Source organism: Arachis stenosperma, chromosome 3 (assembly GCF_014773155.1).
Source record: "Arachis stenosperma cultivar V10309 chromosome 3, arast.V10309.gnm1.PFL2, whole genome shotgun sequence".
NCBI lineage: Eukaryota > Viridiplantae > Streptophyta > Magnoliopsida > Fabales > Fabaceae > Arachis > Arachis stenosperma.
The window spans coordinates 166,323,766-166,341,989 of record NC_080379.1 but is presented as its reverse complement, the minus strand read 5'-3'; the positions used below and the strand labels follow the sequence as shown (position 1 = coordinate 166,341,989).

General features: G+C 31.3%; 2 protein-coding genes and 1 non-coding gene across 3 annotated transcripts; 1 reads left to right on the top strand and 2 right to left on the bottom strand.

The window, feature by feature from the left end:
- The first annotated feature begins 12,994 nt into the window (after positions 1–12,994).
- LOC130969346 (uncharacterized) lies at positions 12,995–15,137 on the top strand. Its single transcript, XM_057895020.1, has 4 exons — positions 12,995–13,647; positions 14,034–14,123; positions 14,365–14,432; positions 14,701–15,137. Exons 1-4 carry the CDS (start codon positions 13,021–13,023, stop codon positions 14,861–14,863), a joined length of 948 nt encoding a protein of 315 aa, XP_057751003.1. The 5' UTR covers positions 12,995–13,020; the 3' UTR covers positions 14,864–15,137.
- Positions 15,138–15,566: 429 nt separating this feature from the next.
- Positions 15,567–17,142, bottom strand: LOC130965407 (wall-associated receptor kinase-like 20). Its single transcript, XM_057890171.1, has 2 exons — positions 16,259–17,142; positions 15,567–15,793 (listed from the first exon to the last, which is right to left on the bottom strand). Exons 1-2 carry the CDS (start codon positions 17,139–17,141, stop codon positions 15,738–15,740), a joined length of 939 nt encoding a protein of 312 aa, XP_057746154.1. The 5' UTR covers position 17,142; the 3' UTR covers positions 15,567–15,737.
- Positions 17,143–18,024: 882 nt separating this feature from the next.
- TRNAY-GUA (transfer RNA tyrosine (anticodon GUA)) lies at positions 18,025–18,115 on the bottom strand. The gene is given in 2 exon segments: positions 18,025–18,060; positions 18,079–18,115. It is a non-coding gene; the product is annotated as a tRNA-Tyr (tRNA).
- Positions 18,116–18,224: the final 109 nt, after the last annotated feature.

Below are 18,224 nucleotides of genomic sequence, written 5' to 3'. Positions count from 1 at the left end.
TGTGGTTGTGGAATGCGTCTAGTGCTTTGATGGTCTGGGACAAATGTCAATCCTGAAAGACCCTTTTATGTGTGTCCAAATTATAATATAAGTTCTCAATATCGTCTTCTTCTTCTTCAATGTGTTGCTACTGGTATTTGTGTTTGATGAGTAATCTTAAAATTTTTTCTTTTGTTGGTTGAATTGGCAGAGTTCTGGGAGAATGTGGTGTAATTTCTTTATGTGAGTAGACAGTAAAGAAGAACAGAGTTTAGTGGGCAAAACACAACCTACAAACAGTGATGATTGGAAGATGAATTTAGCATTGAGAATTACTTCAATGGAAGTTGAAATTTAAGTGTTTGAAAATATGGATTAGTATTTTAAGTTTGGTTATTTGTTTAGTTGTGTTTCTGACTGTTATGTATGGTGTAAGTAAGATTAAATTTTGATTCAAAATATGGACCTAAAGGTGTGTATTCTGAGGGTAAATGAAAGTATTATATACAAATTTTCATGAAAAAGAAGCATGGTGTTAGCTCCTCTGGTACATATGTAATGTTGCAATAGTAAGGAAGTAAAGTTAAGTATTAAACATATTGGCACCATTCATAAATCTGAAATAAAGTGTCTACATTTAGTGAATATCCAAAAGCATTGCTTGCAAATAACTGAACAAATATCCAGAAAGTCATGAACAAAATATATATAGAAATTCTTTAACAAAATAGCCAAGTATTTGACACACATAATCATGTTCCAATGACACAAGATAAACATAATTAAGAAAATAACTACCCTAACTATAATAGTCCATCACAACTAAACATCATTCATTTCTTCTTAGGAGGTCTGAATGCTGGCTTCACTCCTGGTGTTGGGACAAATTTCATGAATTCAGCCATCCTTAAAGATGTTCCAGCACTTGCTCTTTGCAATGGGTCAATACTTGATGATTCTGGGGTTGAAGATGCTTTCTTCTTAGGTTGTAATTTGTCGGGCCTCGTTGCAGGAATTACCTATAGTTACATGAGTATAATACAAGTTCCCGTCAATCAAAGTAAAAATTAAATTAAGCAGATATTTAAAATAAACATTAAGAACACAAATAATACAATATATTAGATTTTTACTTGTTCCTGATTTTCATTATCTAGTTGTGAAAAAGGTGTCTATGATAATACAATCTCTAAAAAAACATTAGCCATTGTTAGGACCGCAGAAGTGACAACAAAAATTGTTAGAATAGGATCACCCTCTGCTTCTCCATCTTATGCAGACTGACCATCTTTAATTTCATTTACATTAGAACCCTTTTCTTTCTCTTTAGCTAATACAACTGCTGCTGCAGCATCCACTCCACCTCTAGTATAATACAATTAAAAAAACATATTAATTAAAATTTCATTCCAACACACAATAATAATAATAATAATAATAATAATAATAATAATAATAATAATAATAATAATAATAATAATTTGTTAATTCTAAATTAAATATCTAAACACTACATTTATAATAATATTTAGCTCAATAATTATTCACAGATTTTATAAATTAATTCTATTTTATTCATTATTTCTAACACTTAATAATAATAATAATAATAATAATAATAATAATAATAATAATAATACATATCTCTAAGGGTAATTTACTTATTTAAATTGTTTCACTCTCAATATTACGCAAATACATTATTTCAAAAACGGATACGTAAATACATTGATTCACATATCTATATAAACTGCTATTGACAGTAACGGTTTACAAGAGAACAGAAACCGCTAGTACCAGTCGCGGTTTACGTTTAGTATGTGTCAATGGGCTCCATGTATAAACCATAGAGGAGCCAAATGTGGAGAGGTAGAGTCACAAATGGATGGGGAGGATAGTATTAAAAAAATACAATACTCAAAGTATTAAATTATATAAATCAAGACTATTTTTTTTATTCTCATCTCTTTTAAAATTTATAAATAATAAAATAATTTATTTTTAGCCAAAAGTTCACTAAATCATATATTTTTCTCTTTAAAAATCACATCATTCTCTTTTATTTATATCAACCATATAAGAGAGACTAGGAGAGTTTGGAACATGGGTTGTGTTCTTTGCTGCTGATTTGCATTTGAGATTCTAGCTAAATGAATTTTTTTTTATTTGTGCAACTTTGTTGTTTTATGCCAAAAAACAAAACTATTTGTATTTTATAGTTGATTGATTGGATAAATAATAGTGATAGCATCATAATCTTGATGAATAAAATAAAAAATATAAATATGCATGTAATAATTTTTTATTTGTATTTATTATTAAAATGAGACTAAATAACAAATCAAAGAGGGAGTATTCACATAGTACTAAAATATATAAACTAAGACTAATTTTTTTATCTTCATCCCTTCTAAAATTCATAAATGATAAAATAATTTATTTTTAGTAAAAAATAGTGAATTTTTTTATTTGATTTGCTATTTTTATTTATATATTTTAGTACTCTGTCAATACTCATATTTGCTATTTAGTCTTATTTTAATAAGAAATACAAATGAAAAATTATTACATGCATATTTATATTTTTTATTTTATTCATCAAAATTATGATGCTATCACTATTATTTATCCAATCAATCAACTATAAAATATAAATAGTTTTTATTTTTTGGCATAAAATAATAAAGTTGCACAAATAAAAAAAAATTCGTTTAGCTAGAACCTCAAATGCAAATCAGCAGCAAAGAACACAACTCATGTTCCAAATTCTTCGAATCTCCTTTTGTATGGTTAATATAAATAAAAGAGAATGACAAATTAAATATTTTTATTTATGATATTGTTTAAATAGTATATACCATTAATTATTTGTTTTGTAATTATTTTTTAGATAAAGATTAGTTTTACTATTTGTTTTCATACTCAACATAAACCGCTAGCGGGTTACATATGTAAACTAATACAAATAAACCGTTACTGGTAGTAGCGATTTATGACCAATCATAATCATGCAGAAACCGCGGTAGGCAACAGCGGTTTTCACGCTACCACAATTCAACATAATCCGTGACTGGCAGCAGTGGATTCTGTGTTTGTATAAATCGCTACTGTCAGTAGCCGGTTTCCATAGATATGTGAAATAATGTATTTACGTTTTGGAAATAATGCATTTACATAATTTTGAAGGTGAAACAACTTATTTAGGTGAATTGCCCTATTTCTAATTAGTACTACTATAACATTTCTACTAAAATCTAATATTATCACTACTATTTTTATTAAATCAAAATATTGAATAATAAAAATTTACATAATTTAGATGTCCAAGATAATTAATTATGCGAAGATCTGACTAATTCACTTCTTTTATTTTTTGTCTTCTTCACATTGTTTTTAAATTTTTTTCTACTCTTTTGTGGTCCAATAATGGCTGAAAATAAAGATAGTAGTAAAGTTGGGGAACAAGCCATTCGAAAGAGTATATGAGAGTGAAAATGATGGATGCTGAAACTTGGAGGGGGTAATATTCGAAAGTGTATAAAAAATAACGAAGTCAACCTGAAAATTTACTGCATACGCGCCATGTAGACGTCAGTACGCAAATTAAACGGTTGAATTCATATACCGTTTGATTATTGTAATTGGACCGTCTAATTATACTCCCTCTATTGGACCGTTCAATTCTCTTGACGCAGCCTTTCAAGTTCAGTAAAACACCTTAAACTCCTATAACCATGTTATATACCAACACTCACTCCATATCAAAATTTAAAAACTATAATAATACCTTGTCTTAATGATAGAAAATTGATATAATTAGTTAATTACTACCTGCAAAACTTATAAAGAAGGGTCCGATCCCTCCCTCAGTCATGCTTAAAGTAAATATGTCTTCTCGTCCAAGGTTCAAGTAATCGAATCTATATACATCATGTGTGTTTTGCACTTTGCTTGTATTTTGGTATATATATGTGGTGGCTATTTACTATTTAGCCATTCAAATGTTATCCTATTGTGCCCATTTGAGCAGTGACTACTAAGGGGAATCAGTGGAGGCATGACAAGGCCATTCAAGAAATGCTCTAATTTCTTCTTATTATTATTAGGCGATTGCCAATTGGTTATATTGTATACGATTAAGATGTATCAGAGTAAGTGCAATGAGTATTGAGCATTGACTAATAGAAATGACATCAACTCAATTATTATATGCTCATTCATAAATAATTATAAATCTAATGAATTATATAAATTAATACATTTAAAAACAAAAGTATTTGAATTATATATTATTAACTTTAATTCTTGTGTATACCTTTTATTAATAAATACTGTTTTAATACCAGTATTTTTTTTAAACACACGTTTTCTTTGTTTTATTAATTAAAAATAATTGAAATACACAATTAATTAGTAACAATCATATTTATTTACGAATATAAAAAATATTTAATGTATAAATAATATTTTTTTATTAAATTTACATAAAATAATGAGTGACTACTACGTACTATATAGTTTATTTTTTATCTAATATCACATCGTCCTATCTTATTAATATTTTTGAGCTATCCTTCATTAATATAATACTTTCCTTAATTAATATAATACTTTCAACTATATTATTCGGACGGAACTAAATGAAATATTAGAAAAGAGTAAAAAATATTTATACACTAAAATAAAATTAAAATAAAATTAGACTAAAATTTGTATATAATTTACATATAAAAAATTAAAATTAGAGGTGATTATTGTTCCCCTTTTTACTATGTAAATAACTATATATATATATATATATATATATATATATATATATAATTAATCTCTAAATAAGTCATCCAATATTCATATAATATAAAATATATATTAAAATATAAAATATATATTAAAAATAAATTAAATAATATATATTTATAATGACTAATTTTTATATACACATAATATTTTTATAATATTTTTATGGTTAAACCTAAAACTATTTATCTTTCTATATATCAATTTATATATTTTTTTTAAAAAGGTTTACTGCATTCTTCTCTAACTAATTATTGCTAACTTATTATTTAATTTTATTCATTCACCACACATGAGTACATGACAATAACAATTTTTTTCCCTTGTTGACTCAATAGATCACTTGTAGAACATGCACCTAAAGTATACAATGTTCTAAATTCTAATTATATATTATTATTGACAAAACAATTATTTGATTTTAAGGCAATTTTTTTTCTTTGTAACGAACTGGTATTAACGGTGCTTCTTATTTAAATTTATTTGAAGTTCATGAGAATATAAAGTTTTATATAAACTAAGGTGAAAATTCGCATGCCATTATCTTTATATGAAGTTAATATTTAAAAATTATTAGATAATTTAATAAGTTTGATTAAATTATTATTTAACGATTTTTTAACTATCAACTTCACATGAAAACATATTATAAACTAATCATCAATATATTTCTTTTATTAGTTTAGAGTTTATTAATTAAAGCCAATTTTTTATATTTAGTATTGGATGGTATACAGATACGATCCTCATAGTTGGTCATATAATTTTGGAATAAATAATGAAATGGATAAAATAATATTAAAATATTCGAATGCTAAAAATTAAAAAATAATCCTAACAATAGGTAAAAGAACAGCATTTAACATTAATTAGTACAACTTTTAAATGTGGGTGTGATAATAATACATTTTATTTTTGAACGTTTTTTAATAACTAAAGAATGTTTTAGTAATTTTAAAATAAAATTAACTATAAAAGATATGACAGTAACTATACAAAAAATGTGATAAACTGATAATATAGCCCCTGAAATAATTTGTAAAAATCAACAATAATTTTGAAATGCGAAAATTATTTTCAACTTGCATTGCAAATTGCAATTTTGAATAACCCGTGTTGATTATTTGAATGATACAATTATATTATGAAAAAAGTATATTATACAATATGAATAATAAATATATCAAATATTTAATTTAATAGATATGCAGATGATTATATTGATTATTTTTAATTAGATGATTATTTTTTTTATTCGATTTATTCAGATATATTTAATAATAATTAGATATTCAATTTATTAGAGATGCATATAGTTATCTAATATTAAAATTTAAGAAATAATTTGTGAATAAAATATTTTTTACTTTATTAGATTAATTTTAAAATATATTATTTACATTATTTACCAAAATTATTATTATCTACCTAACAAAATCGATTATTTTATATATGAAAAGTGAGGTGGTGATAAATGGCAGACAGGGAGACAAAATTTTGGCAGAGTTAGTTGTAATTATACGTGACATATAGCAGTTGCCACACTTCTATCATGTTTGTTCCTTGTATTATATATCATCATATCGTGGTTTTATAGTATACTGATTTTCGGAAACATGACTAATGCTTCCACTCTAAGTCTCTAATATTGTTTCTTGTTCTAAATATTGCTTCAATCGAAGATGCCTCCCTCCCTGCACCGCCGTGTATTGCTGTATTATACATTTATTCTATTATAATATGACAATTCTTCTTGTTAAATAGTTATATTCATTTTTTCAATTGGTCAATGAAATCATCAGATAGATGTATCATGCATGTATGTACCCCAAATAAAAGATGCAAGTCATCATACTATCATATTCATATGCCCCCCGATCAACCATGCCCCCATTGATGCATGTGGTATGCGTGGATTTTCTATTTTCTTGGTGTGAAATATGTGACATTGAGATGATAATATTTCGTGCATAGTTTTTTTTTAATTATTTTTCATATATATTTTTGGAAATTAGATATTAAATTACTCTTTCTTATATGTTATTTCACAACTGTGAAGAGCGGCTGGGAAAAGAAAGCGAAAGTGTGAAGAGGGGAGAATAAACAAAAAGAGAGATTCGTACTTGCAGTTACAAGTGAGAGTTTTTTGTGGGATAAATGGCAAGTTAACCAAATTAGTTAGTACCCAATATTATATATATATATATATAGAAGATTACATTTGAATAATTTAATTAACTAATTATCAGTTAGACTAATACCTGATTGCTAATTAAATCTCTAGTAACTCATTTACAAATGAAAAAAAAAAGAGTAAAATATCAACTAATAGTATCATGTAACATGTCTCTTTGGTAGCGTTTGGTGGAGAGACAGAGACAGAAAGACTGAGACTGAGAGACAGAGACTAAGAGACAGGGATTGAAATAAATTTCAGTATTCTGTTTGGTGCAAAATGGGAGACAGGAGTTGAAACAAGAATGAAACTCTAATTTAATTTGCACAAAGGGTAAAATTGGAATTAATTAATTGAAATGAAAGTATTTTAGGTATAAAATGTTATTAAAGTTTCAGTTTTCATCTCTAAAAATTTCAGTCCCCTGTGTCCCTACTTTTTGGAGGTACTGAAATACTGAAATTTTGGAGACAGAGACAGAAATTTTAGTACCAGTCTCTGAACTAACAAACACGATACTGAGTCTCAGTCTCTCAGTCTCTGTCTCAGTACCTGAAAACAAACACTACCTTTAAGCTGGCAGTGCTTGGTTGATGACTTGATGGGAATCAAACATGTCAAGCTTGGATACACGGGAATTACAAGGAGCACGTGATAAAGGTTTGGTGAACAAATCAGCAGTTTGAGAGTTGATTGGCAGAAGATGAAAAAGACCACTAAGCAGTTAATATCAAACAATGTGATAGTCAATCTCAATATATTTGCTACATTCATGGAACATTGAATTGGCTACGATGTGTCTAGCCAATTGACTGTTACAATAAATGAAGATGGACTTCTGCTGGTCAAGATGAAAGTCGTGTAACAAGTAGTTGAGCTATTGAACTTTACAAGTGGCCATGGCGAGAGACCTATATTCTGTCTTGGAGGAAGAGTGGGACACAGTGGATTGCTTTTTGCTCTTCCACGAAATAAGGGAGGAACTCAAGAAGAAGCAAAAACCAGTGATGGAGCGTCTGGTATCTGGGTATTGAGCTCAATCTGAATCGGCAAATCCAAAAATCTTGATATCAGAATCTACAGAGAAGAACAACCCTAAAGCTGGAGCAGATTTGATGTACTTAAGAACTCGTTAAACTGCTTGAAGATGAACATCAGAGAACTTGCACAAGAATTTACTCAGTTTTCCTACAGCAAAACTGATATCGGGTCGGGTGTTGGTTAGATATACCAACCTGCCAACTAAATATCTTGTAACATTAACTAGTGTAGTTCCTGATTTCTTAGAGAGTTTGAGATTGTACTCCATTGGAGTGGTTGCTGGTTTGGCACCCAAGAGGCCACATTCTTCAAGTAAATCTAAGGCATATTTGTGCTGATAAAAATTTGTATCTTATTATATAATATGTTCCTGCCTAGGGCTCAGGCCGAGGTATAGGTTGGTGGCAGCTATAGGGATGCTTGCGCGGCTGTTCTTGCTAAAGATTGTGCCACCAGTGCGAGCCTCGTCCGAGTAGTGAGGAATACCTGCAAAAAGGACTCCGATATTTAAGTTAGTTTATGCGTAGGAATAATATCTCAATAACGATTATAGTGAGTAGTGAATTCTGAATGTCCTTTGTTACTCGGGCTTGATCTCTATTTAAGATAGTGGTGTAACCACCCTGTGAATTCATATCCCAAGAATCCTGGCTCAGTGGTTTGTTGATTCTGAGTTTTCCTTATGCAGTTGGTCAAACCAAGTTATGACGTTGGATTCCGAGTTTATAGGAATGGATCACAGCCCCCAAGTTTGACTTACTTCGGATGTTACGGAAGTGAGTTAAGCTTTTGGAAAGTAGCTGCATGAATGTTATAATTCAGTTTGTGCATCTTAAGTCCCCAAGCTTAACTTGCTTACGTGGCATCGTTAATAATTGCATGTTTTGAAAACCTTTGCTTGCAATAATTACTGTCTGTTAAGTTCTCCATGATGCATCTGGCCCATTGATGCAGATGAAAAGCCTTTCTCATCGTGTGGATTGTCTTATTTGATCATGTGGTAGTGGGGGTTGTGTAGTTATTACCTTCTCTTACTGTTTCAAAAAAACACTAACTTGTCTCCTCTCCTATTTACTACTGAAGATGTCTTTCAGAGGTACACTCTCTTCCCCCTTTTTTCTCTGTTTTACTGCTTTCCTATTTATTATGAAAAAGATAAAGTGGTGAAGTAAAAGATTATTGGTACCACTGGGTACATGCGGATGTGAAATGTCGTGCTTCTCTGTTTCATAGTGTCGAGTCTTTGTCTGTTTTAGACAGTGTTAATTGTGTTAGGAAGGGTGTCCGTGTGGGTGTTGAATTTCTCCCTTGTAATGGCGAGGAAAGAGTTTGTGAAAGGAGAGGTGACTGGTCATATTTCTATTTCTATAGCTTTGTTCTGAATGAGCTCCATGTGAAGCTCCCTTTTACAAATTTCGAGTGTAATATTTTGACATAACTTAACTGCCGCTTTTGATTTTTTATATGGAGAAGAAAATGTAACAATACAATAATGTGGAGAAGAGAGATGTTTTACATATACATGGTGTTAGCAGAAAACGGACCTTCCGTTTTGAGTTTGAAAAAAATAAAAAAAAGTTAAAAATTCTAATCGGAGGGTCGTTTTGATTTAAAAAGAAAGAAAAAAAAACAAAACAAAACTAATCGGACGGTCCGATTTGTAATTTCGAAAATAAAAAAAATTTTAATATTGAAATCGGACCGTCCGATTTTCATTTTAACAAATTAAAAAAAAAAAATACAAATCGGACCCTACGATTTGGTGTTTATTTTCTTCTTCAAGCAAGTCGGACCCTCCGATTTGTAGTTTATTTTTTTATCAAACAAATCGGACCGTCCAATTTGAATAAAACACCATATAAAAAAAACACCTAATTTTCCAATAACAATGTATTACACATATATTTAACCAATATAAAAAAAAAAATTAGCCCTTAACTGCGCTCTGTCATAGTTACACCCTAATTCACGGGCATTTCTTCGTGCATTTCAGTGCTTGTTTAGTTTTCTAGAATTTGAACCTTCTTTAAACCTGTTCTTTTCCCTGTTTCAATCGAAAGGTGTGAGGAAAGGCTTGTGGGTGAACCTTAGTAGTTACCCTGGGCGTTCATTGTTTGTTTTGTATAAATCGTCTTTCAAAACTTTTCAAGAATTGTTTGTGAAAGTTCGCTCGAAAGAGACTAAGTACCCGTTTTACTTAGATGATGAATTGGCTGAGAAGTTTTTCTTATACTGGTCTCCTGAGCCTATGCAAGTGCTTGAGGCTATCGGAAGGACTCCTGAGGAGGACTTAATTTTAGATTACCTTGTTGAGTGCTTTGCCTCTAGGAAACTGTTATCTATTCCTGATCTTTTGAAGTTTGAGGATAACAGAGATTCTTTGTCGAGATACATAGGTAGCGCATTTTGTTTGCCTCATGCGTTTTGATTTGTTTACATTGGTCTTATGTTGTTTGTTTTATTTTTCAGGTGGTAGAGTTCCAAATCTCTCCTCTTATCGTATGAGAATGTTTCTGGAACAAAAAAGAGGTGAGAAAGATGGTTCTGGTAAGACTATTTTACCTGAAACTGCCTAATCCAGTTCTCATGCTATGAAGAGGAAAAAGACTGAATTCGATAAGTCCTTGGAGGTGGTATCTGCTGAGGCCGCTCAGGGAGCTATTGTTCAGCGTGAGAGACCTAAGCAGATGCAACTTCATGGCTTTGCTCGTGATTCAAATTCAAGGTCTGTATGGAGTGATCAGTTTCCTATTTCCGAACTGGACAACAAGGTTGGTCAGTTCCCTGGTGATGTGGATTTGCTTAAGGGTACCGGCATGGAAGCTGTTGGTCAATACATGCAGGTATAATTTGGTGTTTTTATTTTTTGTTGTATTGCTTATTGGTTTGTCATATTTTTATGAATGTTTTTGTAGGTCATTGCTACTAGGATGTTGTGTATAGGTCGCACCATGGAGCTGCTGGGTGCTGGTGAGAAGGAGTATGTTGATAAGATTGCTTTGTTGGAAGAACTGCTGCTGAGAAAGAGAAAGAGCTTACTGGGAGGAATACTGTTATTGCCGAGAAAACGAAGAAAATGAAGGATCAGGAGGAAGAGATAGAGACCCTCCGTGAGTAAATTCGTGATTCGCAGAGTCAGCTGTCGTATGCTGATATGGAAAAAGGTAAGATGGTGGCTCGAGTTCGTAAGCTCGAGGTCGAAGTTATGGAGATGTTTGCAGCGGATTTTGACCGGTGTATTAACCAAGTCTCTGTTTACTCTCCAAACTTTGATGTTTTAAAATTGGATGTAACAAAGATTGTAGTTGGAAGGAAACTTGTTAACGATGACCTTGATGAGGCCGAGGGAAAAACTGCGGCCGAAGCTAGCAAATAGGAATTTATCTTAAATGCCCTTGTTAATTATGTATTTGCTATAGTGATTTGGGGATTTGTAGTTTTTTAGTTCCTTACTACAACTATTTGTTTCTGTGGCATTTGAAAACTCATTTGACATTTTGTGTTATTAATTTGCGCTTGACAAGCAAATTTAGGAAAAGTATGATTTGACATGGATATTTGTTATCGATATTTTGTTGTCTTGAATGTTTGATATCGGATCGTTCGGTATTTACAAAAATAGTTGTAAAATGGGAAATTAAGTAGATGATCAGGATGAGACCGCTGATGCGGTTGTTTAAAGATGATTGACTGTGTTGTTGATTTTTAATTGACTTTTGACTTTATTTTGAGTTTTTTTATAAAATTCTGTAAACGAAATATATGGAAGTTTGTTTTAATTGACATTGTATGCAGCTTACTTTGCGCTGCCTATTGTGAATATTCCATTTGCAGCTTATAATGGTATTTAAAATTTCAATGACAATAATATAAAGAGTTTAAATTTACCAAACGAATTCAATAATTACCTTTGCACATCTTATTTAAACTTGAATTTTAAAATTTAATTTGTATATTTCTTTTTTCTTTTAATATAAATTATTTTTGACAAAAAAATAGAAAAAAATTATTAGACTAAAAAAATATTCTATCAAAGAATTATTATAAAGAGATTTATAATTAGAGAAGAAAATAATAAAAACATTAATAATAATAAAGAAAAAGAAATGAAGTTCATGTTAAAGAATTTTAGAAAAAAATAATAGTTCATATTAATAATAACAATGCTGAGAAATAATATTGCTGCTTTAGGCTTCTAGTTTCTATTTTTTGCCAACATTTTTTTCTTTGTTTTTTTATTTAAATTATAAAGTCATAAACAAATAAAGAACAATTCAAGAAAACGAAAACAATCAGATCAATAATAACTATACAAATCAAAATACATAAGAGAAAAATAAATTATTATATGATAGAATTAATATAAGTATATTTCATCATTAAATAAACAAAATTAACGCAAAATAAAATTACATGTAAAGAGAAAAAAAAAGAGCTAAAATATCTAAAATGATAAAAAAAATATTTTTACAATTTTATTCTGTCATGTTTATAGAAGATTATAAAATAATGATTTCTAACTAAATTAAATTGTATTTATTATTATTAGAAAGGATAAGAGAGAGTAGTAGAAAAAAATTTGTGTATATTCAAATTCTGTAGAATGATATAATATAAAATGATATTTATAGGTGATAAGAGAATCGAAATAATAAAAATGTAATATCGTATAATAAATATTAGTTATATTAAATAATGCTAATTGATCTAATTAATTCTATTTTAAATTGAATTATAACATGATTCATAAATTTAAAAAATCATAAATTATTATATAATATGTCACTTCAATTCTATCATTAAGTGCAAAAATATATTTTTATATAATAAAATAAATATGATTACGCATTAATTAATGTTTAGAAGCTCATCGAAGCTGCTGACGCACAGATATGGAAAAGCGCCAAAATGTGACAGGTACATTCGGAAAAGGACAGAAAAAGTAAATACATTTTTTAAGTAAAGCAATAAAAGCATGGCAAATGGTAAAACCACACAAACACACTCTCTCAATCTCAGCAACTACCATGTCCAGCTGTTGTTTCAGCTTCACTGCTTCCCGCAACCGCTGCTACCGCAACTCCTTCTCCACCGCCGGCCTCAAATCCACAACCACCGACCTCGGCGAAGGAACACTCATGCACTGCTGGGTCCCCAAATCCCACAACCAATCAAAGCCTTCCCTTCTTCTCATCCATGGCTTCGGAGCCAACGCAATGTGGCAGTGGAATCACTTCCTCCCTTCTCTCATTCCCCGATTCAACGTCTACGTCCCGGACCTCCTCTTCTTCGGCGACTCCTTCACCACCCGCCCCGAAAGATCCGAGTCCTTCCAGGCTCGCTGCCTCATGGGCCTCATGGAGGCCCACGGGGTCAGCAAGATGAGCGCCGCCGGGATAAGCTACGGCGGCTTCGTGCTGTACAGCATGGCGGCTCAATTCCCTGAGAGGATTGAGAAGGTGGTTCTGTGTTGTGCTGGTGTTTGCTTTGAAGAGAAGGACGTTGATGGCGGGATCTCCAAGTTGAAGAGCGTTGACGAGGCTGTGTCTCTTCTGATTCCTCAGAACCCTCAGAAGATGAAGGAGCTCGTCAGGCTTACGTTCGTTAAGCCTATCAAGCTCATGCCCTCATGTTTCCTCAATGATTTCATTCGTGTGAGTCATGCTTTTCTTGCTTTCTTTCATATTAATTCTAAATTTTTAGAAACTTGTCTTCTTCTCTTCATTCACTTGGTGTGTTTCCTGTATTATATCCATAAAATGCGGAAGCTCTGTTTTCTCTCTGTTTTTCTTTCCTCGTTAATAAATGAGAAATATTTATCTAGGTTTTTCTCTCATTACTAAATGAAGTTACAGTTAGTTGATTCTTGAAGATGTTAAGCATTGATGATTTGAAACTTGAATGAACTAGTTATGCTAGTATTCCTTCCAACTTGAATAGTTTTATGGTCTCGGTAAGTCTCAATACATAAAGCATGAGTTTGCCCTTTGCCAATTTACAACAGGAACTTGTTTGTTGCTGAAACTGGTTTTACTGGCAGGTGATGTGTTCCAACCGCATCCAGAGGAAAGAACTACTCGAAGCATTAATTAAGGGTAGAAAACTCTCTGATCTTCCTAAGATATCCCAGGTTTGTTTCACTTCTTCTTCTAAGCTTTGTATTAGAGCATTGGTATTTTGCACACAATAAAAGTGAGGAACATATCAAAATAAAAGAAAGAATGATAAAGGAAGTGTGAATAATGAACAAGTACTTGATATATAAAATAAGTTAGCTTTCTACATATTTAATGTTATGAGTTAGTTTCGTCGTGTCTTTTGGCATTTTAGCAGTACAGATTCTCAAAATGCATAAGTTTCTAATGTTACAGCCTACACTAATAATATGGGGAGAGCAGGACCAATTATTCCCTCTGGAGTTAGCACACAGACTGAAAAGGTAACTTCATGTAGTTTTATTTGGAATTTTTTTGCCCCCAAATATCTCTACAATTTTGGCCAGCAAATGGGAAAAGGTTCTAACTTTCGCCACCCTAAAGCAACACCTTGGCGTTGCTAATTTATATACAATAGATTTTGGTAAAGAGTCAGGCATGAAGGATTATATATCTCCATCAAGATCTGTACTGCATGGGAACATTATTTTGTTATGTGCAATCAACTTGGTTTATATTTTGAATTTGATTCATTCATTTATTCTGGTGTAGTCACGTGGGAGAGAATGCAGAACTAGTGGTAATCAAGAATGCAGGGCATGCAGTGAATGTAGAGAAGCCCAAGGAGATGGCCAAGAATATAAATTTATTCCTCATTAATCCTACTGCCCCGTCTAAACAAGAAAACCAAAGCAATGGTTCCAAGGTGGATTAGAAATTCTCTTCGGCATTATGGATATCACTCTCAGAATTGTTTATGTATTTGCCCTGTATATTCTTTTCAACTTGTGCTTGGTGTCTACTATGCTATTCACGCACTAGATTTTATGTCAAAGAAATACAAATCTTCTTGTAATGGGGATAGTAGTGACTAGTGAATGGTCACAGAGATCGTGTATTTTTCATACTGCTGCTGTATATACGCAGCCTGGCCTGCGGTGGAAGAGAATAGAATGAAATATAGAATGTATACCATTTTTTTATTTTTATTCACATGAATAAATTAAATCCTTTTAACCAGTCGTTTAGAATGTTGCTAACTATAGTTAAGGATACTTATCCAAGAGATTACAAATAAAAGAGTTTGAATTACAAATATAAATTAACTATAATTTGTTTTTGTATTGAAATATATTAAAAAGAATTAACATTTTTCACTTTCATTTCAACCAATATCCTTAATACACATTTTAGGCATTTTTCCTTTTCTTTTTTTACTAATTTTCTTATTCAATGAAAATAATAGTATTATCCGAATACCAATCACTCTAATCATACAAAGCATGCATCGGCTTAATTTTAAATGTTTTCTTATCTAGCTTCTTAAGTATATATATTTAATTTCCCAAGAAGTGAAAATAGTTCAATTCCAATCCCTCAATTATATAGAACAAAAAATGTAGAAATATGGATACACAGTACAATACAACCTTTATTCCTTACCTTTAAACATACTACTTTTGTAACACAATGCAACTTTTAGGCACATTAATTAAAGTAAGTTTGAAAATGCCTTGCTGCTATGCATAACTACAAACGAGCTAGCAGCTAGCTAATATTCAATATCCAGCTGCATGGTGAATCGCGGCTCAAAATAAGCTGGAGACAATACCAGCCAAGATGAAACTCCAAACATACCCGCTAGCTGCTAATCAAAACTAGTGAAACGGTTAGAATAAAAGTTTAAGGTAAGTATTCACATGGAAGTGTCTCATAGTAGGTGAAGATGATAGTTAATATATTAACACAATCACATATTGTGTTAAGCAATCTAATTAAACATATTAAATTATGTGGCAGTTTTTATCTATTTTTATATAAAGACATTTTCATATATTACTCACCAAAGTTTAAACTAGAGTTTTATTTTTGTTACAAAGATAAACTGTAAAAGCACCGTGCATACTTTAGCATCCGATTCGTCCCTTTATGCATATAATGAGTCTCCCTTTATAGTTTACAGGAATAATTATCATGAAACACAAAGAAGGGTAAAGAAACACCAAGAATAACTAACATACATAGAAGGGACATTTAGCTTTATTTTCTGGGAAAAATGGAAATTCAGTGCTACCAAAAAAAGGGAAGAAGAAAGAAATGAAAAACTTACGTGCAAACATTGTTGGAGAGGAAAAAGAGTCCCAGAGATAGTCCTGGAGCTGGTTCTGGTTGAAACCATTATTGGAGCAATCCAAACTAGTGTTATATCCACCTTTACAGACACAAAGAAATGCATCTCCGGGAGTAGCATACCCGCAGATTCCACCGCTATACTCGCACGTGTTACACTTACTGGTGACATAGTTACTCTGAAGAGCACCATAAGAGAACTTCAAGTTGACACCATAAACCCAGTGAGTAGGGTCCGTAGGGGTATCCCCAAGCGACACGACGGAAGCATAACCACCGCACTTCATGGCTTGTAGGTCCAACTCACCCTTACCATCAAGGTTAGCCGGCGAGTACACACAGCAAGTGTTGGCGGGAGGGAAGAGAGGCATGCCGAGTGAAACCACGGAAGGACACGTGTAAATGGATGCGCAAAGGTAGTCTAGGGAAGGGTCGCAGATGGGAGTGGCTTTGAGTGGGGGCTGGCAAGAGAGGAGGATGAAGGTGGTGGAGGTGATTTGGAAGGGTGTGGCCCAGTCAAGGCCGAAGTTGGTTGGTGAGGTGTGCATGGAGGTGCATGTGGACATGGTTGGTGGGGTTAGGGTTAGTGTGGAAGTAGGGTATGAGATGGAGGTGATTGGGTATGAGGCTGTGTGGGTTTTGAGGGTGAGTTGGTCGGAAGTGCCGTTTGAAGTGCATGAGATGTAAGGGGTGAAGAGAGGGGAGCCGCAACCGGGGCCGGTTCCGAATGGATATTTGACCTGTGTGGAGCCGCATGTGTCCCGGCATGTTGTGGTGCCGCCGACTGTGGAAGAGATGAAGACAAGGAAGAGGAGGATTGAAGGATGTGCTGATGCCATTGTCTTTTGCTTTGCTTCCATCATCTTTTTCTTTTCCTCTCTTTTTACTAGTGTGCTGCTACATACACTCGATGCCTTCACTAGCTACTTGTTATCCTAAGAATCTATTTCTCCCGAAAAAGTGTAGGGTGCTAACTAAGATCTAAGTCAACTTAAGTTAATTTTTTTATTTTTAAATTTAAATTTTTAGAAATTAGGATAATAAGAAAATGATTTTTTTTTTATAATGAACCTATTTTTTAATTAATTGATTCTATTTAATTACATTTTTAGTTGGCTCTTTAATAAAACTCTTTAGTATAATTATATTTAGTTATACGCTAAAATCAATAAAAAAAATTATCACAATAAGATATATATTAAAATATAAAATATATATTAAAAAATTAGTAAAATTTATTATTTTTATTAACAATTAATTATTAATATTTAAAAGTATAAATTAAAAATATATTGTTAAATTATTAGACTTAAAAAAATAAATTGATGACTAAAGGTATTAATAAAAAATAATAAATTTTAATTATTTTTAAGTTTTTTATATATTTATATACAAATATATGATAAATAATTATAATATACACTTAGTATTTTTATTTTTTATACTTTTTATAACTTTTATTTTTTATATCACTTTTAATTTTATAAATAAAAAATACACACAAAAAATAATTATTATAATAAATAATATTTTTATGTATTCTTCATAATAAATTAAATATGATCATTAATCGGTGAAAAAATAACAAATAATAAAGTATTATTATTTATTACATGTAAAAATTCACCGACACAACCATAGGTCCATAGCTAGTATAACATTTTCTTCTTTTTTTTTTTAAATTTCCATATGATAAATATATCTGCTAATGCAGATTTAAAAGTATAGAAATTTAAATTAAAAAACTCCGACCTGCCGGATTCGAACCAGCGACCTAAGGATTTCAGCTTGGTATTCCAACTACAGTCCTCCGCTCTACCAACTGAGCTAAGGTCGGTTGTTGATAAGTCTATCAACTATTAAATTCTTCAATAAAGATATAATTTCATCTTTAGAGAGAAAGTAAAGAAATCGACGGCGGGGAAGATGAGACAGAGAGTAGGCAA